Here is a 26,619-nt window from a genome sequence, read left to right on the forward strand (position 1 = left end):
CAAAAAGCATATATTAAGCATCTTCTATGTGCAGACATTATGTCTTTCTTTAGAAATAGATACAAAACAAAGCAAAAACAGTCTCTGTTTTGAAGGACCTTACATTTTAAGGAGGAAGACTATATAATTATAAGTATATAATTATATAACTTTATAACTTTACATATATATATAAAAGAAAGACACACAGCATAGATCAGGGCTTCTTAAACTTTTTCCACTTCAACTCCTTTTGCCCAAGAAATTTTTACATGACCCTGGATATATACATATATAAAATAGGTACACAAATCAAATATTTGCTGATAATAACTCATAATTTTACAACCCCAAATTTAATTACAAGACTTCATATAGAGTCACAAACCACGTAAACTGAGGATAGATGGCAGGTAATCTTTTTAAAAAAATTTTTTCTTTCTTTCTTTCTTTCTTTCTTTCTTTCTTTCTTTCTTTTTTTTTTGATGGCAGGTAATCTTAGAAAGCTCTTGTACTTGGCAGGAGGGGAGGATAGTATTGGGAAAAGGCCTCTTACAGAAGGTACCATTTGATTTGAGACTTGAAGAAAATCAAGGATTCTAAGAGATAGAAGAAAATGAATTTGTTACCTCCTTTTCTCTCCACCCCTAATTCTACTCTGTCTTGCTGGATTTTGCAAGTACTTAATAACATCAAAAAGATAGAAATAATTAAATACTGATTTGGGAATTATTTTTTAATCAACTGGCTGTGTATAGTCAGACTACTAACTTGATAGAGCAAAGATAAAAATTAGCATAAAACTAGAAGAAAGAATAAAAATGGGAAAAGGTGTAGTGTGTCACTAAAACAATTCTGTCATGACCTGTTCATGAAATTGTTGATCATAAAAGATCAGATATGAATGGAAGAACAGATAAAATTTACAAATATTTTTAATAGAAAGTTAATTTGTACAAATCAATTGTCATAAAAAAAGACCAAAAATTCTCAAAAGTTCCTTAGTCAGTAAAAGTTTGTTGATATATTTGCCAAGAAGAAATATATGGCAACCAAGGAAGCCAGTGCTTTAGACAAGAAACTAATTTGTAAAATCTTTTGGAAAAGGAAGATAGAAGATTTGAGCAAAATTCCTTCATAATGCAAAAAAGAAGCAAAATCAATATAATGAAAGCTTAGAAACCCAAGGAAGTAAATCTGTCTTTAGGTTATTTAAGGATGAAAATCAAACAAAAAATAGAAAAAAATTATGCAAAACCAAAAACTTTAAAAAAATCATTAAGGAGAGTAGGTTCTTTACACTTGGACTCTATCATCACAGTTCCAAATATGCTTATAGGGATGGAACAAAAGAGAACAAAAATGGGAAAAGGAGCTGCATTATTTAGAGAGGAGATCTGAGCTAAAGGCAGCACAATTATGTGGTGCTTAGGAGTTTAACTCTATAAAAGGATTGAAAAAAAATGTTGGACCTTATCTTTTTTAAGGCTAAAAAAGGAAAATATCAACAACTATAGATTTATGTGTCCTTTCCTATTACTATAAAAATTTTATTGTATACACCAAGGAAATGCTCAATGAAGTAGAAAAAGGTAGGTTTTTGCAAATATTCTATAGTAGGCTACAAACTTACTAATACATAATTGCCTGAGAAATGTAGTAAATACAAGATTCTGCTGTACTTATTTTTTGTTGATTATTTTTTAAAAAGCATTTGGTTTAGCAGAACAAAGCATTGCTTTAAATGCTTTATTTCCCTAAAGTGTCTCCTTTCCACACATTAAAAATTATTCAAGATTCCTTGAAATATGTAATAATGGAAATATGCATGATCTTGGATCAATATGGTCTTGATCTTGAGATCAAGATTGAAGGAAACTCACCAGTGTCCTAAAGTTATTACCATGGAAAGGGCACATTGCAGAACCTGTAGATCCTACTTTGAAGTCCCCAGATGTCTATGGTTTTGCTCTTGTCTTTGAGCTGAATCCCATCAGCTTCTCTTTCGTTCCACTCTCCTCTATGCTTCTGGCTTCATGACCTTCCTGTGAGGCAACCCTCAGGTATACAAAAACATCAGTGAAAAACAGAGCATGGGGCTATATGTTTATTTGCTACTATTATGAAAGAAATCCATCATAAAGTTACAAGTTTAAGAGGAATTTCTTGTGGATTTTGAGGTTCTCAAAATGTAACCTGTTTCTGGATGATACTGTTTTGGTTGCATTAAGCCCTAGAATATACAGATTCCTAACTATTCATCTTAAAAGGAAAAACCCAATGGATTGAAGAATGTTTATAGAAAAGATTATGAAATGAGGTTAGGTGGACATTCTATAGAGTTTGTCACTTAGTGCAAGTGCATAATATATATATATATATATGCATGTATGGATAGATAAATGTGACTATATCTATATATATGTATGTTTATATATATGTGTGTGTTTATATATTTATAAATTTATTATTTATATATAAACACACATATGCATATATATACTTATATATATATGAATATGTGTGTATATATATATATATATATATATATATATATTATATATATATATATATAATATATATATATATATACCACGTGTGTGTGTGTGTGTGTGTGTGTGTGTGTATACACATACACCACAAAGAGAGGGGGGAGGGAGGAAAGAAGAGAGACAGAGAGACAGAGACAGAGAGACAGAGACAGACAGAGACAGAGAGAGACAGAGAGATACAGAGAGAGACAGACAGAGAGAGAGAGACAGAAAGAGAGAGAGAGAGAAATACAGAAAGAGAGAGAGAGAGAGAGAGAGAGAGAAATACAGAAAGAAAGAGAGGGGCAAGAGGAAAAGAGAGAAAATTCTATGTAGTGAATATTCTGAGTTTTGATTATCCCAACTCTCTTTGAGGAGTTAGGTCCCCAGTACATGAGAACTACATCTTTTCAGATCTTAGAGGTAGTTTTGATATGTTGGGGGTTGTTTTGCTTTAATGCTATAGACTATAAGCCCCCATTGGTACACTTCCTGCCATGATTATTGATTGATATTGATTAGCTCTTAGAAAGGGGGTATATACTAATGGGAAATGATAAGAATAATTGGTACAAAACATATATTCCTGATGTCTGTGGCACATTGTCCCATAAGATACACAAAATCCATAGAGTGCTGAACTAGCAACCTTTCCATGTTAGGAAAAAGAAGAAAGTTAATAGGATATTGGATGAACCCTTTGAGGCAACTAGTTGATACAATTAGGAAGACAAGTTAGTTAGACACTAGCTAAATGACCTTCTGTTTGCCTCAGTTACATCCACTGTAAAAGGGGATTATAATAGTGCTTACCTTTCATGATTGTTGTAAGGTTCAAATGAGGTAACATTTATAAAGGGCTTAGCGTTGTGTTTGGCACATAGTAGACACTATATAAATGTTTATTCCTTCTGTCCTGAATTTCCCTTTGAAGTGAACTTATGATAGGACATGACAAAAGGTGAAACAGTCTGGTCAAACATGAATGGGTTGCCATATATGTAAATAGTAAAAAGGAACATTCTTAGCATAGTGCTTAGTACATTGGAAGTATTTAATAAATATTTACAAACTTATGATTGCTTGGAAAGTGACTTTAAATTGATGAAATCCTAGATCCATTTGACTGAGGGCTTTTGTTCAAACTTAAAGTGATTCCTTAGGAATTATATCTATGTGTATGTATATATGTATATATGTGTGTGTGTGCACATATATGTGTATGTATGTATATATACATATTTTTACCATTAAGTTATTTATGTTTTCATTCCTCAGTAGCATCAGGCATTGTAAATAGGTAAGAAGCATATTCAGCACTCATTGGAAAGAATACTAAATCAAAATAATAAGTAAACAATCCATTGCACATATAAGCTTTTTCAAATGCAAACAGGATGTTTTGAAATGTTTAATAATGTGATTTCCTATTTAAAACAAAAGTGCTTTGTATGTAGAAGACACTCAATAAATATTTGTTGGATGAATTAGAAAATATAATTTATTTCTCAGTACTATTTTATCTTTGAAGTACTGTTTTGTTAAAGTGTGTTTTTCTGTATATTACCGGCTTTCCAGTTTGTGAAAATTATTAAACAGCTAAATAAAGAGTATTATTTGCAAAAAAGTAAAAATCATGGAAAAGCCTTTCAAAAGATTTCTTTGCTGAGATTTTTATTTACATGTAGCATATGCCTCAATTATATTAAAAAAGAGCACCCTGGGAATAATCTATACCATGACTCATGATGAAAAATGCTGTCTTCCTGTAGAGAAAGAACTGATGGAGTCTGAATGTAAAATCATAGCATACTATTTTCACTTGCAGTATTTTTTTTTCATAGTTTTTCCCCCTCTGGGACTCTGCCTTATTTTCCAATATAGTTAATATGGTAATCTGTTTTGCATGATTGAACATATATAACCTATATCAAATTACTTACTGCCACGAGGGGGAAGGGGAGGGAGGGAAAGAAAAAAATTGGAACTCAATTTCTTTTAAATGAATGTTAAAAATTGTCTTTTCGTGTGACTGGGAAAAATAAAATATTAATTTTTTTAAAGTTTAAACCATGCTAAAGTGTGGACTAGGTTTCAAAAAATTCAGATGTAGAGATTATATGTCCCTGATAGAAAAACTCTGCATTTGTTTGAATTCATTTTGTAAACCATTTAGGTTTTGGCTGGACTCTATAATCCTGGAGATGGCCACATTGATCCTTATTCTCTTACTATGGCTCTGGCTGCTGGGGCCCGGAAATATGGTGCTCTACTAAAATTTCCTGCTCGAGTAACTAATCTAAAACCCAGATCAGATGGGACATGGGAAGTTGAGACCCCACAGGGATCTATCCGGGCTAATAGAATTGTGAATGCCACAGGTAAGCATGTTTAAATATTTGTATATGTTTTGAAGCAACTGTAAAGTATGTAGTTATAAAACCTATTTAACATTGGATTCAGTTCAATTCACTTTGATAGGTAATTAATAAATATTTAGCATGTGCAAGTCACTATGCTGAATAGTGAGACTACAAAAACAAATATAGAGTAGTTCCTCTCCTAAAGGAGACTAGCTACTTGCATTTGATCACAATAAAAATAAAATGTGTGAAAAAACATTGTGTGAAGTAACATTTTTCTTTGCTAGTATGGGAAATTATTATATTTTTAATCATCCAAGCCCATGATATTGACATGTTCTTCCATTCTCTTTTCTCTTTGTTGACATATTATTCTTCTTTCTTTAAAAAAATTTTTTTAGTTTTTTTTTTGAAACATTTGTTTTTATTTCCCTTCCCCTTAGCAATTGCACAAAACCAAACACTTGTTACAAATATGAATCATTCAAGATGATCAATGCCCTCATTGGTTGTGTCCAAAAATGTATGTCTCATTTTACATTAATCACTTCTCGTGCAGAAAGTAGTTAACATAATTCATCTTTGATTCTCTAAAATAGTGACTTGTCATTATGGCGATTGGAGGTCTTAAATCTTTCAAAGCTGTCTTTTTTTAAAATGTCATTTTAGAAATTATTCCCATTTTATTCACATTATGCTTTATCAGTTTTCAGAGGTTTCCTCAGCTAACTCTGAAACTATGTATTTCATCATATCTTATTGTACATTAACATTTCATTACATTGATATATCATCATATTTTTAGTCATTCTCCAACAAGTGGGCACTCTCTTAGATTCCAATTTTTGATTGCTATAAAATATAGTTATACATATGAGTCCTTTTCTTCTTTCTTTTATCTCTTTGGAAGTATATACCTGGTAGTGGTATTGCTGATTGAAAGGGTATGACCACATTACTCTTTGCCTTATCATTTCTCTTCCTCCATTCTGACACCTGCTATTTCCTCTTTGTCCTTCAACTAAATCCTGTCACCTAACACAGCGGTGTCAAACTCAAATAGAAATAGAATCTTTCCAGACACATATTGACTTAGAAAACAACAATTTAGCATTATCTATGTTGTGTTGTATTTTTATACTATTAAATATTTTCCAATTATATGTTAATTTAATTTCATCGGTCTATGGGTCAAGAATTTGACACTTCTGATTCAGCCTTCTATTTTCTTTCTGTTTTTACTTAGTAGAATTAGTGATTTCCATTCTCTAGTCCAGTGGTTCTCAAACCTTTGTTCTCAGTATCTTCATGTTGTTAAAAAAAACTATCGAGAATCTGTTCAAAGAGTTTTTGTTCACATAGGTTATATTTATAGCTATTTACTATATTAGAAATAAAAAAAAATTTGAATTTGTAGACCTTCTGAAAGGGTTTCAGAGACCCCAATGATTCTTTGGACTACACTTTGAGGACCACTGCAGTCTAGCCCTATCCTTTCTTATTAGTTCAAATTTCTGTTCAATGATAGCCTTAATATTTACCATTAAAATACAAACTCCATGTTTATTACAAGCATGGACCACTATGATCTCACTTGAGCTTGAGTTCTGAATTACAGTAGGCTAAGTCAACGGGGAGCCAGACTAAGTTGAACATTAATATAGTGAGCCCAGGAGAATGGAGGGGCTGGTAGGAGGGCAGGAAAATTAGGTCAGAAGTAAAGCAAATCAAAATTTCCATACTGATCAGAAGTGGAATTTATGTAATTTAATTAATAAATATTAGAAACTCTTCAAAAAAGATTTTCCTTCAAATATTTTAGGGTCTAAATCCCCTCGGGAGACCTTGGAAGTTGTCTTAAAACCTCTACACTTAGATCAAGTTTAGAGAAAACATTCCTATTTAAAAAAAAATTATTGCGTGTTCTTCCAATCTTCTTTTCACTTATGGTACCATGAAATCAATTTTTATGATAGTATGTGATATATTCATATTATATACCATTGGGTAACAAAGTCTCATATGACCTAGGAACTGATATTAAATACCTTATTATTTGATAAAATACTAGTGCTGGGAAAGGCTTAAGAGCTATAGTTTTCAAACTATTTTTGCTCATGTTACAATATTATGCACTGTAAAGAATCACATTCATGCATAATTTCCTTTTAATAAAAGATCAGTTCTTAACAATTTTAAGGTCTGACACATTTAGATATTAATATGTATGTGTAACAGGTAAATTTTGTTTATTTTGTGGCTAATACACTTAACCTACTTTATATGCTGGATAAGTAAAAATTCATATTGAACAAAATTATTTATAAATTGTCTTTTATCCACAATAGTATAACATCCAAAATTTTTTTGTCACACCTACCAAAACTTGCAGCATAATAGTGTACAGTGGCATACTCTTTCAGAACCATTATCTTGATGAACTCTCTAATTGTGCAAATGAAAAAATTAGTGTAATTTTTAGATACTGTGTGTGGAACAGGATTACTGTGGCAGGGTAACTCCATATGTGGTAAAAAAAATATATAATAAATAGAAGGGGGGCTAGGAGAATGTGAATAGATGCAGCTCCTACTCCTACTCTAGACCTATTCTATTTTTTTGCTCCCAATGTCTATCCCCCAAATAACTATATATATATGTATATATATATATGTGTGTATATATATGTATATATATTACATACATATATATATGTATATATATTACATACATATATATATATATATATAAAATGGTTAGCATGCTAATTAAAAAAAAAACTAACTGTGGGATAAATGATAATAAGAAGGGATAGACTGAAAGTGAAAGATAGATTAGGGAGAAATCACCAAAATGAAGACAAAACTTTCCCTATTTGCTGATGCCATAGTGCTTTACTTAGAAATCCAAGAGAATTTGCAATCATTCAGACAATTAATATCTTTGCCAAAGTTGTAGGCTAAAAAGTAAGTCAACAAAAATCAATGACATTTCTGTGTAATAATAACCAAATCCCAAAGACAGTAAACACTATCAAAATTAATTTACATATTTAATGTTATACCAGTTAGACTACCAAAGGATGCTTACCGACCCAGAGTAAATAATAGCAAAATTCATCATCAAAAGAGCTATGTTATTGAGGGAAATAATGAAAACAAAAAGACAAGAAAAAAGGAGGGGAAGTTTCCCAGCTCTCAAATTATAAAGCAGCAATTACCAAAACCATTTAGATTGTTTAAAAATTAGAATTGTAGATCAATGAAACAGATTAGAGAAGAATGATTCAGAAATAATTAAACTCAACAACCCAGTGTTCAAGAAATCCAAAACATAAATTGCCTAAGAAATAACCCCATATGTGATAAGAAATGTTGGGAAATTGGATAGCAGTCTGGAAGAAATTTGGCTTAGATTAACATCTAAAGCCATAGTCTACAATAAATTTAAAATAGGTGAACTGAATATTAGGAATTAATTGCACTATAAAAAATTTGAAGAGAAAGCAAATTTTGTATATTTTACACCAATGAGCAGATGGTAAATTCCTCCCTCAACAAGGAATAGAGGCTATTACAAAAGATGAAATAAATAATTTGATTACCTGAAATCATAAAGCTTTTGTACAAATAAAATCAAGGCATTCAGGATAATAAGGGAAGTGGTTAACTGAAGAAAAAGATCTATGGATTAAGTATCTATGTTAAATATTTGTTGTATAAGACATTAAGCTAAACAATTAATAGAAATATAAAAGACCAAAAGTCATTCTCTCAATAGAGGAATAATTGAAGAATCTGATCAAAGATTTCTCAAAAGCAGAATTGCAGACTATTACTAACTATATGAAAGAATACTTCAAATCCTGAATAATGAGAGAAGTTCAAATTGAAACAATCCTGAGACTTTACTTCATACCTGGCAAATCAGCAAAGATGATAAAAGACAGGAATAGGGAAAAAAAAAAGGCAAAAGCAAGTTTTGAGATGTTAGTAGCTTTACCAAACTATGGTAGTTTGAAATGTCACTTAATAATTATATAAGCCTGGGCAAGTTATTTAATCTCTGTCTGTCTAAGTTACCTTAATTGTAAAATAGGGATCACAATAACACCTACCCCACAGAGCTGTTGTGGGGGTTAAATGAAATAATATTTGTAGAGAGCTCAGCACAAACAATATATGTTTTTGTCCTTTCCTTCTTTTCTTCTCTTGCCATCATCACTCAACAACTTTTCCTTCTTTGAGGGTTACTACATCTCTATTTCGCTTAATTTTGTTCTTTGTCATAGTCAATTGTTGGATTTCATTAGATTTTTCCTCCTTTCTTAAGGAATTCAATACCTGAATAAAAATCCTCTCCACTTCAAAACCTGGATACAATCTTGAAGACTTTGACATTCCATTTGTTGTCCTGTTGAACATCTTCATGCTCAGCTTCCATTACCTAAATCTTCATTCCACTTCAGTTGCCTTAGAAATGACCATATCATAGATTACACCATTTCCTATAACTGTGACCCTACATCCTGAAATGATTCTTTATCACCTCCTATCCTTCCATCATTTCCTCCTAATAGCCCCTTGGTTATTCTTGTAGTCTATCACCCATCCTTGCAGGGAACCTCTGTCTCACTTCCATTTTTTAGAATTCCTAGCTTTACAATCCCAGTTGGATATGATGTTCTCTTTAAAGCTATTCCTGATCCCCTCAGTTATTATTTCTTTCTTCCCCCACAAATTGTTCTTTATTCCATCTACTGAGCAAGAGATTTGGTAGCAAACAATTATAGAAAAAGGGGTGAGAGTGATTTAGTGTAAGGTACATGAAAGTACCTTAACAGAAGGAGTTTCTTCATCTAGGAGTTCATCAATGAAATATATTAGCTGCTAAGGAAATCAGGAAAGATTTCATGTTTGAGCTGAGTTTTGAAGGAAATTTGGGATTCTGTGATACTGTGAGTAATATAGAGACAGTATTTTGTAGATCTTAAAGTGCTATATAAATATCAATTCAGTACTTCTGTGGATTTGAGATCTCAGGTAAGTTTACCCCAGATCACTCAGGCTACAAACAGTCCACATTGCTTCCTGTGCAGCCCCTGAGCACAGCCTCCTGTAAACCCTTTACATAGGGTCCACCTTGTGGTAATGACAATAATAGCTCACATTTCTATATCATTATACATTGAACAAAGCACTTTTCTCATGATGATGCTGTGAAATTAGGCATCCACAGTATTCTTCTTCTTCGTATCCTCATTTGAAAGATGAAAAAACACAGATAGTAAATGTCAGAACTAGGACTTGAACTTAGATTTCCAGGGTTTTTCCCATTTTATTCCATTCTGCCATGCTCTAGGACAAGGTGGCTTTCTTCATTGGTGAATATTTTTCATATGATCCTTTCCAAATATTCTCCCTTGTGAAACTTTTTTAGGTATTGTTTAAAAAAAACTTAGAGGCGTGCTTGGCTTCTACTTATGTGGAGCTCAGTGTTCAGCCAAAAGAATTGCTCAACTTTAGCTAACACTGCGTCAAAGTTATGACAGAGAATAGAGCTACTATTGAGTTTATAACAAACCCAGGAAAAGCAGGAAACTCTTCAGCTAACCTTCACCTTTCATTTTAACCTTATTTCTGCAGATCTCTATCAATAGTTTTGGTGCCAAGGATTCGTAAGGCTTACTTTATTTGATTGCTGTCTCCCAGTGTCTGTCTGTCTGTCTGTCTGTCTGTCTCTCTCTCTCTCTCTGCTTCTCTATTTCTCTCTCTGTCTCTGTTTCTCTGTGTCCCTGTCTCTTTCTCTCCCTGTTTTTCTCTCTGGGTATCTGTTTCTCTGTGTCACTGTCTCTCTTTTTGTGTCTCTCTGTTCTCTCCTCCTTCTTCCTATTCTTCTCCCTTTCCCTCTCCCTCTCCTTCTCTCTTTGCCCCCTCTCTCTGTCTCTGTCTCTCTCTCTGTGTCTCTCTGTGTCTTTCTCTGTGTCTCTGTCTCTGCCTCTCTGTGTCTTTGTTTCTCTCTCTCTCTCTTTCTGTTTCTGTCTCTCTATTTCTCTCTGTCTTTCTTCTGTCTCTCTCTGTCTTGTCTCTCTCTGTCTCTGTCTCTGTCTCTCTGTCTCTCTCTGTCCCTGTCTCTTTCTCTCTCTCTGTCTTTCCCTGTTTTTCTCTCTGTGTATCTGTTTCTCTGTGTCTCTGTCTCTATCTTTCCGTGTGTCTGTCTGTCTTTCTCTTTCTCTCTGTGTGTCTCTGTCTCTGTCTCTGTCTCTGTCTCTGTCTCTCCTCTCGCTTCTTTCTCCTCCCCACCCCTCAGTATACTCAACATCTTTCCATTCTACCTAATTTGAATTGGAATGAACTAGTTCGGACCAGTTTCTTCTGATTACCTAACTCATGAATGTTCCTTTTAATCCAATTCAATAACTGAGTCCAATGGTCTTTCCATTCTATCATTCCATTATCTACTATCCATGACAATTGTGTAGGCGTTTTTTCTCCACTGATATACTACAAATTAATTCTTAAATATATGGATCTGTCCCTCCTTCAGTTTCCTCAACTTCCATTTTATTAAGAGGCAGTTTAACATAGTAGATAGAATATTGACCTTGAAGTTACAAGTGTCACCTCTGGCACACCCTGGCTGTGATCCAGACAAAACACAACTTCTTGGTGCACAGAACACTAAGTCTGTAATTTGCAGAGAAGGGGCCAATCTTCATCAGTAGAGGAGCTCATCAATGAAATCATAGATCTGGCTCCCAGTCCTATATCATTTCACTTTAGCTACACACAAGAGTGATTATGCCTTATGCACGTGTGTGATTTCTAAGTATCTGCTATTCTTTTCTTTGATCATAATCTCTTATATTAGGGGAACTAGATGGCACGATAGATAAAGCTACAGATCTGGAGTCAAAAAGATTCATTTTGAGTTCAAATCCAGCTTCAGACACTTAGTTCTATGACCTTGGTCAAGTCACTTAATCCTGTTTGTCTGAGTTTTCTCTTTTATCAAAAGAGCTAGAAAAGAAAATGGCAAATGACTCTAATATCTTTGCCAAGAACCCTGTCCCCACAAAGAGTTGGGCATGACTGAAAAAGACTGAACGGCAAAAACAAAGTCTTCTTTTATTTTGTCTCTCATTATGCCTTACTCTTCTTAAATCTATTCATCATCTTCACCATGAACTCTACTCTACTCACTATGAACTCCACTTTCTATGCCTTCCAGGTTATTATTCCTCCTCTTTCCTCAGTTTCTGCCATTTAGCTAATAAGAGCAACTCTAATCTCACTGCAGCAAAGCAATTCTTTTATTCCTCTCTAAGGCTTCTCTAACCCAATTATTCCAAATTTTTCTTCTTCAAATTTCTTCAAAATTTTTCTTCTCTTCTCAAGCATCTGTCAGCATGTCCCTCTTCTCTCAGCTGAGGATCTTGATTCACTTGACTAAGAAAATCAAGGCTATTTTCCTATAAACTTTCTTTTCTTCCTTTCTTGATCACAACCCCTTGAAATCACTTTATATCATTTCCTATTTTATTCTAGATTCTTGTTCCTTCTTCCTGACAAGGTCAATTTATATACATGTACCCCCAATTCCATCCTAAACCATCTCCTCCAGCAGATTGACTCCATGACCATCCTTCTCCCATCTCTAATCTTCAGTTCTTCATTATCTATTGGTCATTTAAGTTTTTCTCATCCTTTAAAAGTCCTCACTAGATCCTAGCAAGCTTTCAAGCTATCTCAAACTTTTCTCAGTCAAATTATTTGGGAAAATTGTATTTGCCTTTACTTTGTTTTCTTCTCACTCTCTCTTCTAAATCTTCTCTAAGCTGATGTCTTTATACTATGAATCATTTGTTGAAATTGCCGTCATTAAAGTTATCTATCAGTGATTTTTTTTAACAGTAAGTAATTCATTTATTCCTTATACATGCATTTTTTCCTTCCAAAGATATCTATTTTTGCAGACAATAAAATTGGTGATATTAGTGAGTTTTAGGATATTAGTTTAATTCTAGATTTATTTATTTTTTTAAGCTTTTTATTTTCAAAACATATACATAGATAATTTTCAACATTCATGCTCACAAAATCTTCTCTGTGATTTCTTAAATGACAAGGCTAAGGACCTTTACCTCTTCTTTTCTTCTCTTCTGCATTCATCATGGCCCTTTAGAACAGGACTTTTTAAACTTTTCCTACTTACAATTCTTTTTTATCTGAGAAATTTTACATGACCCTGGGTATACATAGCAAAATTTACTGATAATAAATCATAATTGCATGACTCTCATATTCTGTTATAAGATTCTATATAGGGTTGCCCCCTAAAGTTCTCTGGATATTAATGAACTCTTTTGATTTTTCTTTTTTTCTATCTGATTGTTCCATCTAAGTTTTCTATGTTGAGTCCAAGCTATGTCTCCTAATTTTTGGTATACCCCAAGACTCTGTCCTGAACTTTCTTATCTTCTCTCTTTACACTCTTTTTTGGTGATCTCATCAATTCTCATGGTTTTAATTATCATTTCTCTGTAGGTGACTTCAAAAGCTATGAAACCAGCCTTATTCAAGTCTCACATTACCAATCTCCTATTAGATATTTAGAACTCAGTATCTCATAGGCATATCACATATCCAAAACAGAACTTTTTCTTTCTTTCACTCTATTCTTTCATTCTATCTTTTACTCTAAATGTATCCCTATTCAGAATTTTTCCATTTCTATCAAGGATGACACCAGTTTCCCAGTCACTCTGGTTTTATCCTTGACTCCTGATTCACATTCATCCTACATATCAATCAGTTGACAAATCTTTTTTACCTAGTCCTAAAATACATCTCCCAAATGTCTACTTTTCTTCCCTCTTAGCCACCACCCTGGCTTAGTCCATCATCACTTCTCCCATGGATTATTGCATTGCCTTTTAAATGATCTTTCAGCTTCACATGCCTCTCCCTTCTTCACTGATAAGTTATACTTCTCTATAAAAGTGGTTTTCCTAATCACTGACCTCCTTTATGTTTCTCTCTGTTCCATCTGCTTTCTCCATGATTTTGCACTGGCTGTCTCCTCTTCCTGGAAAGCATTCCCTTTACAAATATGTTAGAATCTCTGGTTTCCTTCAAAATTTGCTCCAATGTCATTTCCCTTACAAGATCTTTCCCCTTTTCTTCAGTTATTTTTTTTTTCTGTACCAACATTACCTTGTCTCTGATATGTTTGTTTTGGGGGTGATAATATGTTTATATTGTTGGTTCTGGGAGGAAACAGCTAATCAGAGGGAAAGGCTGTAGGGATGGAGAGTAGTTCTGATGTGTGAAGTTTAGGAATAGAGAAAGCTTCCACTGTCCATAGAGATATCTGTGGTATGGATAGAAGGGTTTGGCTAGATTATAAACCATTAGAAAATTTCAAGATGACTCATGGGGATGGTGGTTGATCTAGGAAGGAATTGAGCTAGCTACTCCAAATTGTTGACAAAGTTCCATTCAACTCATTAGTTATGGTGATATGAAAGAATTATTATTTAATGATTATTACAGAAAGTGATCAAGAGTAAATGATATAGCTCTGTCATTCAGAAATAAAAACAAACAAACAAACAAACAAAAAAACCCAAAGAGCCACAGTAATGGTCCTGGGATGCCCAAACAAGCCTAGATTATAGCATGGAGTAGCTACATAGTGAACCTTCCATTTTATTCTTATATAGAGGTATCTTATCTCATTTTGGGATTTATGATTTCAGAGACTGTGTCTCTGAAGATTAAGCATTGAAAGGGATCTTACAGCATATCAAAAGCAGTGCAGAATAATGGAAAGAGAAATGACCTTGAGATGAGGAAAGAGCTCAATTTGAATCTTGCCTCTGATACTTACTAGTTATGTGACCATGAACAAATCATTTAATCCCTTTGAACCTCAGTTTTCTTATCCAAAAAATGGAAACAATCACAGCTATGTTATCGATTTCACTGCTCTGCTATGGAGGTGTAAATCAATCAATCAACTAATCAATAAATGCTTGTTAAGCACCTATTATGTGCCAAGCACAAAAAGAGGTGAATGTCAGTGAAAAAGTGAAAACAATATATATAATATACTTTTATGTGAATTTTAGCTAGAATTCATCATCTAGTCCCACTTACTTTTCTTTTTAGATGAGGAAACTAAGACCTAATGAGAGTAAATGCGGTCAATATTAAGAAATAATAGAGCCAGGGTTCAAAACCAATAGATCTGAATCCAGAGCTAGTACTCTTTCCAGTGTATTCTAACTACACAAGAACCTGAATCAGATTCAGAAGAAAAGAGAAAAGAAAATGGTCAAAGGGTTAAGCAATAGGATCTGGGAGGAGAAAATAAAATTCAGAACAATAAGTGGGATTCCTTGGTCATTTGATGAACTTTCCTAAGTTATTAGGAGGGAAAAGCTCACACACAAGAAAAAAAATTCATCCATTGAACAGTTGTGTTTGACAATGGTTGTATCAGATAATGTCTATAACCAATTGACCCCAATGAAAAGTAGTTGTTCTCTCACAGGGATGTTGTGAATTTCAAAAGAGATAACACATGAGAAGTATTATATGAGTGTTAAAGAACTCTCTGCTGGTTGGGGATTCATCACTGCAATACATCATAAGCAGCCTTTCTGCTCTTTTAGTATCCTGAACACTTTATGAGTAACTATCCTTTGGATTCTTAAAATAAAGTGCCTTAGTAACTAAGATTTAATCAATGACATGATCATATTTTAAATTTATTTTTGTTCTGGACTTAAAAAACACCAAATGAAATGGGTGTTTCCATAGAAATAGCAGAACACTAACATTGGGCACATCATGTATATACAGGAGCTGACCTTCTTGTCTTTTCTTATTTCATTCTTTCTCTAAGAACACATGGCAGCATGCAAATAGTAGGAGCTAGATAAACATTTGTTGAATAAAGAGTGCAGAAAGAGGTTTATCTATCCCCATTTTATATCATCATAGATTTAGAATTGGAAGGAATCTTAAAGGCTCTTGAGTTCTCTCATTTTATACATGAGGAAAATGAGATTGAGTGACTTGCTTAAAGTCATACAGTTATGAGGTAATAGAACAGATTTTGAACCCAGTTCTTCCTAGCTTCAATTCCAACACCCTATCGACTTTGCCATTCTCCTTTAAGATAAAGTTGAAGATCTGAGAGAGTAAGTGATCTGCCCTGATTCACAAAGCCAATAAGAATAGAGAGCAGAGAATTGCAAACTAAAACCATGGTCTGTTCTTATTTTAGGGCTATCTTCCCATTATGAATGAGTGAAAAGTGTTTTATACTCTGCCATATGCATAAGCAATCTTGTTCAATATTCTTTTTTTTAGTTAAATTACTTTAAGAGATAAGTATTAAACATCATATTTTTATTATTCATTTAGGATTTTGGGCTCGTGAAGTTGGCAAACTTATTGGACTAGAACATCCTCTCATTCCAGTTCATCATCAATATGTTGTCACAGCAACTATACCTGAAGTGAAAGCTTTAAAAAGAGAACTCCCAGTTCTTCGAGACCTGGAAGGATCATACTACCTGCGACAGGAAAGAGACGGACTTTTATTTGGTCCATATGAAAGTCAGGAAAAAATGAAGGTCCAAGATTCCTGGGTGACCAATGGCGTCCCACCAGGTTAAATTACTAAGTGATATATCTGTCCATTCACAGGGATTTCAAGTTTCCTCTAAGTCACAAAATTTCCTGAATATTGGGCAATCATAAACCTGGGGAGCAAGGAGGCTTAAAAGCTAACCCTTCTGAAAAGAACCCAAATGTACACTTGGACTCAAGATTAGAAATTCATATCAAAATACTTTGAACATACTCCGGGTGGCTCAAGCTGTTTCCTCTCTGATACTAGACTTAGCCTACACAACCCTCCTTTCCCTTTCCCTTGCTTAGGCCTTATTTTTCCTCTCTTTGTCTCCTCATTCCCACATACTTGTCCCATTCTCCTTTCCCTTTTGAAAGCCACTACCAATGCATTTTAGGAGATAACAGTGATAGAAGAGCCAGCTGGGGTGATAGCATTCACTTTAAAAAGTATATATAAATATATCTGAGACAGTTGGTTTCACTTAGGGAAACATAGGCTAAGATTTTATTTTACTCAGAGTATGAAAAGTGAAACAAAGGATGGGAGGGAAACAAAAGAGGAATAAGGATCCATTGGATTTTTGATTCAATAGTATTTTATTTTTCTGATTGTATATTAAGATAGTTTTCAACATTCATTTTTGTAAGATTTTTGAGTTCTAATTTTTTTCTCCTTCTGCCCCTTATCTCCTTCCAAACTAAGACAACAAACAATAGGTTATACATGTGCAAACATTTTAAACATATTTCAACTTTAGTCATTTTGTGAAAAACAAAAACAACAAACTGTCAAATCTTATTATTAATTTAATTATATTTTCCTACTTTTATAAATTTTATCAACTATAAGAGGAAATCAAATAAAAATCTCTAAATTAATAATAATGATCTCCCAAAGATATTTGTAAAACCTCAGAATCATTTAGCATAGAATATGAAGGCTTTTCTGGCTCATAGGTCCTGTCTTGGCCAAATGATCCCAATCAAATTAAATCAGATTGGGAATGGAGATGCCAACTTTATTCTCTATGCCTCTGAATTCTAGCTATTCCTCAAAGAGCTGCCTGCATTGGTACAAAGCCACCTGGCAAATAGTATTATAGTCAGGATGAAAATGAGTCTCATCATCATTTGATGCCATTTTCTCCATGCAGAATGAAGGCAAAAGACTCTAGTATTCTCCTCTCCTTTGACACTACTATTTTACTCTCTCTTCTATGCCATTCTTTCTTAAGAAAAAGCTTTCTAGACTTCCTCATTTATATTTTTTAAAAACAGTTATACATCAGGGACACTAAGAGAAAGGAAAACTGACTTTGTATGTTTATATGTATATGTGTCAACTAATATGAGACAACTGGTATGTATAGTAGGGTACAGTCTACAGAGAGTCCATCTCAAACATACATTGACTGTATGACTTTTGGCAGGACATTTGACCTCTGAATGTCCCAGGCAACTTTCAGACTATACAATTCAGAGCAGGTGTTAATTTTTATTGAAAGAGGGGAGTTTCTACTCCAGAGAATATAATAATGAAATCATAGGTCAGGTAATATATATATATCTCCACATATACATATGTATTTTATTATGTATATATAATATATAACATATTATAATTATGTATTTGATATATTATAATTATAATATATGCTATATTGCATATATAACATGCATTATTTTTGTATATATATGTATATACACACACATATATATTAGTGAAGGAGAAATAGAATGAAGATGATTATTGTGACTACTCTAGATCTTTTTTTTTATTATTATTATAGTTTTTTATTTACAAGATATATGTCTGGGTAATTTTTCAACATTGACCCTTGCAAAACCTTCTGTTCCAACTTTTCCCCTCCTTCCCCCCACCTCCTCCCCTAGATGGTAGGTAGTCCAATACATGTTAAATATGTTAAAGTATATGTTAAATACAATATATGTGTACATATTTATACAGTTATCTTGCTGCATAAGAAAAATCATTACCCTAGATCTTGAAGTGATTTCCCCCAGGTATTCTAGTTTTATTCCTTTGACTTCCAGTTTTCTAATTTTTATTATATTGTATATTTTCTGTTAGGTCAGGTGCATCAGGATCATAGGTTAGGAAGATTCCTCTTATTTAGTTCAAATATGGCCTTAGATACTTACTAGCTATGTGACCCTGAACAAATCACTTAACCCTGTTTGTCTCAGTTTCCTCATCTGTAAAATGTGCTAGAAAAGCAAATAGCAAATCACTCCAGTATTTTTGCTAAGAAAACTCCAAATAGGGTTTTGAAGAATTGCACATAACTGAAACAATTGAACAAAACCAAAATATTTCCTGTCACATTTATGCTTCTATCTCTTCAACATCTTAATAATATTTTTAAATCTATATTCTAGTCATTTCTCTCCCCCAAATGAATCCTCCCTCATAACAGAGAAAAATAGTTAATTAAAATCAATCCACATAGCAGCTCTCATGCGATTTATTCTATAGACATAATCCCTCGTTTCTTTACAGAAAAAAGGAAATACATTTTATGTCTGTTGCCCTGGATCAAGCCTAGTTATTAACCAACCTTGGCTGTTTATTTAGCTCAGAACTTTTATCAGCTTCCACCCTACACAGAAGGTAGAATTAAGTTAAGACCTAATTGGTGTCAATGAAAATGATTGCTTATTTTAAAATAAAATCATTTGGGAATGTCAGGAAATAGATTAAATGTATAACAAATCATATGTAGAAAAATTATGGAATTTTCAAAAAGGTTTATTTTCACAACGAATCTTTTTCTTATTCTTAGTGATGATAACTATCTGTTGACATGAAATCATTTTATTGATAACTTGTCTTCTAATACAAATAATCTCTTATATTGAATTTGTATTCCTTTTAAAAATATCAGTGGCAGAGTAACAATGAAATGTGTTTTCAGGTTTTGGAAAAGAACTTTTTGAGTCTGATTTAGACAGAATTATGGAACATGTAGAAGCTGCCATGGATATGGTTCCAGTCTTGAGAAAGGCTGATATCATCAATATTGTTTCTGGCCCTATCACCTATTCTCCAGACATTCTGCCCATGGTGGGACCACATCAAGGTGTTAGAAATTACTGGGTGGCAATCGGTTTTGGGTAAGTATTACAGTAAAATTCAATAATCTTGCTATATTTATTTATCCTAATTATTATTTTTATTGATTTTCTGTCACATAAGCTCAGACAAGGAGAAGGCATGAAAAGGAGACAAAAAGAGTTTTCTTTTCTTGATAAAGGGATATGTGTTACCCGTGTTGTCGAGAAGAGTTGAGAGTGTGGCTCACTAGAGAGGCAAGAAGAGAAGAATTCAAATTCCACTTTAATCACTTACTTAAGTGTCTAAGTTTTGACAAGTCATCATCTCTCTGAACCTCAATTTATCCATTGTTAAATAGTTACAATTGCCTTATAGTTATGTTGTGAGGATCAAATGAGATAATGTATTAAAATGTTTTTAAGTATAAAAGAATAAATCACATGTATCTTATTTTTATTGCATTTTAAGAGAGTTTTGTTGAAGCAAGATGGTAGTGTTGCATTTGAATTTTAACAAAAGAATAAACTGAGACAGATGTTTGCAAAAGATGACATTTATATTAGCAGAGCCATGCTACCTGTCAATAAATGGGTCCATGACTTGCTTCCATTAATGCAAAGATTCTAAATTTAAAAAAAAATAGCTCTCCTTTTATAGGTTTTGGGTAAAATAGAACAGGGTAGATGGCATCATGAGATTGAGGATGATATGAATGATTGTAGAACTGGCACAGAAAACAACTTGATTTATTGGAGGTTTGGTAATAAGAACTAGAAATGACCCTCCATCCCTTCTTTCATTAAACTAAGAAGTGCTTATTGTTTCATGAGATAAAAAGGACTCAGACTTTTGGACAGCAAACCAAACATCCTTAAAGGATAGTTTGGTGCCATAAAGATATCAGGTCTAAACAATGCTTTCTTACATGTTTTCCAAGGTCAGTTAAATTTCTTGAGGGAGGAGAGCTAGATTTTTAAACTTAATCCATTATAGGCCAGCCAAACTCTGAATTAAGTTCAGAGACAAAGCACTGCTTAAATCAGTTATAGGACAAACTCAATTACTTGTAAATGGGATCAATAAAAAATGATACAGGATCATTTTAATCTTCTCAGGAATATGACTTAATAGAGAGAAGGCCAGCCTTGGAGTTAAGTAGATACAGGTTTGTCTTGCTTTTCACACATATTAGTTGTGTAATCACAGACAAGTTGCTTAACCTTTTAGTTCTCTACATCAATGGTTCTTAAACTTTTGTTCTTAGCACCTTTTTACTATTAAAAATTATTGAGAATCTACCAAAGAGTTTTTGTTTATGTAGGTTATATTTATAGATATTTACCATTTGCCATTAAGTAAAATTAATTTTTAATTTGTAGAACCTCAGAAAGGGTTTCAGAAACCTTTTGGATTACACTTTGAAAATCACCACTTTGAGAGGCAAGTGCTATCATTATCACACTCATTTTACAGATGAGGGAAGTGAGGAAAAGAAAGTTAAATGACTCATAGGGTGATACAGCTGATAATTATCTGAAGCTGGATTTGAATTCCAATCTTCTTGACTCTGCAACCTGTGCTGCCCAGCTAACACTGCTTAATTATTTGTACATATTTAATGCTTAGTGCACTTACCAATGGGGCTAGACAATCCAAGGATTTCATTTGCTCTAGTTACCGGCAACTTCCATTACATAGTCCTGTCTCACAGTATCCTTCTACAAAACAATTGGAATTAATTCTGTAAGTACATTTTCATGAAATGATATGACACTTATGATGCTAATGATCTCCTGTGTAGCCCATCTGAGGTTCTCTTTTTGCCACCAATTTATAATTCTCATTTGTCTAACATGATTTGTTTGGTTAAATTCCCCAGGGTGGTTTTTTGCTTATGGGTCCATTATCCTCTTGATGTTTTGCTTTTAATATTTGCTCCATTAACTTTGTGAATATTGATGTCAGACCTAATCATGATTCATATTTACTGCCAAATCATGGTTCATAATAACCGATTCTCTTCCATTTCATTGTATCTAATTTTAATCCTTCTGCTAATGGAGCCTGTGTCCATATTTTCTGGCTTTTCATATTCAGCATCTTACTTCCTTGCTATTCCTAAAATATCTGATTGAAAGATGAAGAAATTCCACTAAGTCTTTAGTAACTGGGTCTTCTTCTTTCCTTCCCCCCGCTCCTCCCCCCCTTTTTTATCATCCACCAATTTCCTATCATCCCTCCCCATCAAGTTTGGTATAATAACAATAAAGGAAGTCTTGAAGAGGAAAGGAAGTCACAAAAGACTGTCTAGGAGTATAAGGAAAGGAAGAGGGAGGGGCAGTCCCACTGCTTTGGTGAGGCTGCAGGTGCAAGTACAGGTAAGTGTTTTTCAAATACAAACTGGCAAAGATACTTACTCCCACCTACTCCTTCACCTGTTTTTCTGCCCACTAGACTCTCCCTTGTGATAAAACTAAGGAAGAAGTAAAGCTTATTCAATTGTTTTTCAGTTGTGACTGGCTCTTTGTGATCCTACTTGCAAATGTTTTTTACAAAGACACTGGAGTGGTTTGCCAGTTTCTTCTCCAGCTCATTTTACAGATGTGGAAACTGAGGCAAATAGGGTTAAGTGACTTTCCTAGGGTCACAGTGATGAGGTCAGGGAGCAATACCTAGTTCAAAATAAACATGTGACAAGTTCACAAAGGCCATTCTCTTTCCCAAAAGGTAAGTTTATTTAGAAGAGGTTACAGACAAAATAAGAGACACAAGGAATGACAAAAATGAAATAGAGTTGAGAGCAATAGCAATATCAAAGGAAGGAATTTGTAAGAATCCATCAAAGGAATATGTCTTGAAGCCTGAGTATTCCATTAACTGGCAGGTTAGATTCAGAGAGGAGCTTAACAGACTGCCTTAGCTACAGTAAGGAGAAACACACCATTAAGGGAAGGCACTACGGAGAGGGAGAGAAAAAAAACTACATAATGGGCTTAGCCCTGAAAAGAATTTAGCAAAGACCTTCATCATAGGGATATCTTTTATACAGAAAATTTAGTTTGGAAAGTTTCTCAGGGAAACCAGGAAAATAAAGGTAAGAACTCAGAGGAAGGGTTCAAGAAGTCAGATGGAACACACCTGACAGACCAGGTCCCAGATCTAATCAATAGATTAGATGCTAATCAATATCTCATAGCATGTTTAAAGAATGCACAGAAGTTGGGAAATAGACAGTGGAGATTGATAAGAGAATTCCAACCTCACAATCACTCCGTATAACCAGAACAGTCTGAGAATTAGTTATATCTGATAATAGCCACATGGGCTACTTCCTGACAGGGGAAGAGAATAGGTACCACCAACAGTTAGAGTCTGAGGCTGGGTTTGAACTCGGGAAGATGAGTTTTCCTAACTCCAAGCCTGGAGTTACAGGCTGTACCTGTACACTATGGCACCATCTAGTGGCCTGCTACTTGTGCTGTAAAGATTCTACTTCCCCTTTCTAGGATTCCTTTTCTCAGTGTAAAGAAAAGCAAAGGAGAAGTCCTTATCACTCAATTCCAGGAAACAAAGAAGAAAGTGGCCAGGTTTTACTTGGTCTTTAAAGACCAGTTCAAGTTCCATCGCCGACACAAGCTGGCCATGGGACTTTGGGCAAGTCCTGGTAGAAGGAATTCCTTCATCTGGAGTTCCCAGCACCAGGGAAAGAAACCATAGGTCTAGTCCAAAAAGAGGACAATATTTTCTCTCCAGATTGATAATCCATAAACATTTATTCCAGATGTCTGGAGGTACTGTTTATTATATTTGAATTTTTCTTATTTTTAATACCATTTAAAAAGGGACAAAGATAGAAATAGCAATGCTGAGCTGAATGGGAGAGGTAGGCAACTTGGGTCCATACCTCAAGCAAAGGAAACTCAAAAGACCCATGTTCAAATCTTGCCTCTGTTATTTATTTCCTAGTTGACCCTGGGATAAGTTTTTTACTGTTTCCTCATCCCTAAAGTAAGAGGAATGACTTCAATGATCTCTATAATCCCTTCCAACCCTAAATCTATGAGCAGAAGATTCTATGGATCTAAAGTATGATCTTCAGGGTCAGGGTGATCTCTCCATATTTGAAGTTAACTTAATACCATTGAATAATATAAATGATTACATATAGACACGTATATACATATATATATGCATACTTAGATACACATATATTTAATTACTATGGTCAATAATGATCAGAATTAGCCAACCCTCTTCTCTCTTAATCTCTATTTCCTCATTTATAAAATGGAGATTATAATGGTATTTCCCTCATAAAGTTTTGAGGATCAAGTGAGATTACATGTACAAAGTGCTTTGTAAATCTCAAAGCAGCATATATATATATATATAAACAATTATTACTAACATTATTGTTTTCATTCCTCACTAAGAGATAAATTGGTAGAAAAAAATTGAAAACAATGTTCCTTTCTGCCCACCACACATAAATCTTCTTCACCTTTTACTTGCTACAACACAAATCTTTAGCACTCCCTCCTATGACTCATTATAATCAAGCTTGGCTTCAGGAGATGGGTGAGATCAGCATTATTATCTGCTTGTTTAACTTTCATTGTTTTCTGTTTCTTACTTTGATCTTCCTTTTTCCCCCCTCTAAGAGGAGCATCCAGAACAATCTGCTCTCTTGAAAATGGGGAGAAAGACTGGGTGTCTCTGAGACAGATAGTTGAATTTGGATCTTTTAAAATTCTTTTTTTGGAAGAAAAGATTTATGAAAATATGAAGTTTTTTTTTAAAATGCTGTGTTCTAAAGATCCTCTTACACACTGATGCTACACAAAATATTAGCAAATACGTTGAGTGTTTTTTTTAAATCACTTCTGACTTTATTGAAAAAACCCTAACAGAAGTTCTAGTATCAGGATGTTTATCTCTTTATTTTTAAGATATGGCATTATCCATGCTGGTGGTGTAGGAAAATATCTCAGTGACTGGATCCTTAGTGGAGAACCTCCTTTCGACCTGATTGAACTGGATCCCAATCGTTATGGAAAATGGACAACAACTCAGTATACAGAGACCAAAGCGAGGGAGTCATATGGATTCAACAATATTGGTAAAGGCTAATTTGTCATTAGACAGTGGTTCCATAAGAGGGTTTGCGACAACCCCCATTTGATTTTATCATGAAGGTTTAGATCTTTAGAAAGTGCATCTTTTCAAAAACACAACACGGACAGCATTTTGAATAATGTTTTCTTCGCACACTTGATAAAAACAAATCAAAATTTTATTTACTTAAAATCCAAAGTACATTCATGGTTTTGTGTAGGGATGATGCTAAATAGGAATTTCAGCATTTCTTCATTTAACCCTGCAATGCATAGTCATTGCTTCTGAATTTTTAAAAATAAGAAATATATTTGGGGAACCTTAAATAATATGTTACATTCCTGTCTAGATGATATTTAAATATGTGTTCACTTTTTTTTTTGTCCTTTCACCTTTCCAGTGGGTTACCCTAAAGAAGAAAGGTTTGCTGGGAGACCTACTAAAAGAATCAGTGGCATTTACAATATCCTTAAATCTAAGTGCTCCATGGGTTTCCATGCAGGATGGGAGCAGCCACATTGGTTTTACAAGCCTGGACAGGAGCCTGGATATAAGTATGACTCAAGTCACGTTGTTATTGTTACCATAGTACAAATTGTCTGCTTTGAAATGGAAAGAAATCAGTGTTGAACTAGTCTGCCATCCTTCTCCCCTTTTCCTCCCCTCCTCTGGGCCACTTGTAGCAAATGTTATTTTGTTTCCTGGGCATGTATCAGCTCCACTCTTTGCTATCTGAACCTTTGTGGGATTAAGAGTGTGATTTAGAACCTTAGCTATGGTCTGGCCCCAGGAATCCTTTGGGCTTTCCTAGGCATTCCCAGACTTAAATGGCATTAGTTGGTACCCAAAAGACTCAAGAAATACTGTTCCAAATAAGGGCACTTCTCCAGGGGCCTCTCTGATTCCATTGCAAAATCCCAATGAAACACTGAGGACTGCCCAAGGACTGCCTTTGGGTTAGTCTAACGGCACCATACTGAAAAGCAGCCATAGATAGGCAGTGGTGTGCAGCTGTGCATTCATAAACATCATGGAGGCCTCCTGGGTTAGGTTCCCCATGGGAGAGCAGAAGGCAAATCTTTTCCAGCATGACAAGAGAGACCATCCACCAAGTCCTTTCTGTTAAGATAAAGTATATCTTTCAAACAAGTATTTTATTCTTCTAAAATGCTATAAAGCATGGTCGAATTTTTATCAATCCCAATTATATTTATCGATAAAAGGCAGTTGTACCTGGTAGACAGCAGGCTGGCCTAAGAGTCAGGATGTTCTAGGCTAGAAACTTATTCTCAATTGTTGTTTAGTTGTTTCTAACTCTTCCTGACCCCATTTTTCAGGAAACTGAGGTAAATAGAGGTAAATGGCTTCCCCAGGGTTTCACAGATTCCCCTAAACTTTCAGTGACCCAAGCAAAAGCTCAAGAAAATTAATCATTTGTATGATGGAGAGGTTTCCCCATGGGAAGAACTCTACAAACAGGGAGGGGGAAGAATTTACCAAATGCATATGTGCTTTATCTGAGTTTGCAATCAAAAAGAAAATAGCAAATCAAGTAGTACATTAGCCTTATCTTTAACCTTATTTTGGTTATGTTTTTATAAAGCTTTCATGTCTACATAAAGTTGTGATCTACTCAGCACAAAGTAAAGTGGCCCAATATTCACTGACTTTAGTTTGTGTACACTGCCAGAAGGGATCATCCTAAGGGTAAAACAGCTTCATTTTGTTTTATTTGGTTTCTGAATATTCTAGGTAAATACCAGCCCCGATCCATTCTCTTATTTTAGTTCTCAAACTATAACTTGTTTTCTAACTGCGGGGCTTTACTGAGAAGCTGACACCCCTTTTCATTCAGGTCACTAACTAGCCACATGATCTTCATCACTTTGGGCCTTAGCTGTCTTGTC

General features: G+C 34.2%; 1 protein-coding gene across 1 annotated transcript in view; it reads left to right on the forward strand.

Moving 5' to 3' along the window:
* The window catches only part of DMGDH (dimethylglycine dehydrogenase), a 95,346-nt gene that overhangs the window by 20,711 nt on the left and 48,016 nt on the right, over positions 1-26,619 (forward strand). The window contains exons 5-9 of the mRNA XM_051991807.1: positions 4,687-4,891; positions 16,309-16,557; positions 19,458-19,656; positions 24,547-24,716; positions 25,113-25,266. Of these exons, the coding sequence (XP_051847767.1) occupies positions 4,687-4,891; positions 16,309-16,557; positions 19,458-19,656; positions 24,547-24,716; positions 25,113-25,266 (977 nt within the window). The remainder of the gene's footprint in view (positions 1-4,686; positions 4,892-16,308; positions 16,558-19,457; positions 19,657-24,546; positions 24,717-25,112; positions 25,267-26,619) is intronic.

This window comes from Antechinus flavipes, chromosome 1 (assembly GCF_016432865.1).
Source record: "Antechinus flavipes isolate AdamAnt ecotype Samford, QLD, Australia chromosome 1, AdamAnt_v2, whole genome shotgun sequence".
Classification (NCBI taxonomy): domain Eukaryota; kingdom Metazoa; phylum Chordata; class Mammalia; order Dasyuromorphia; family Dasyuridae; genus Antechinus; species Antechinus flavipes.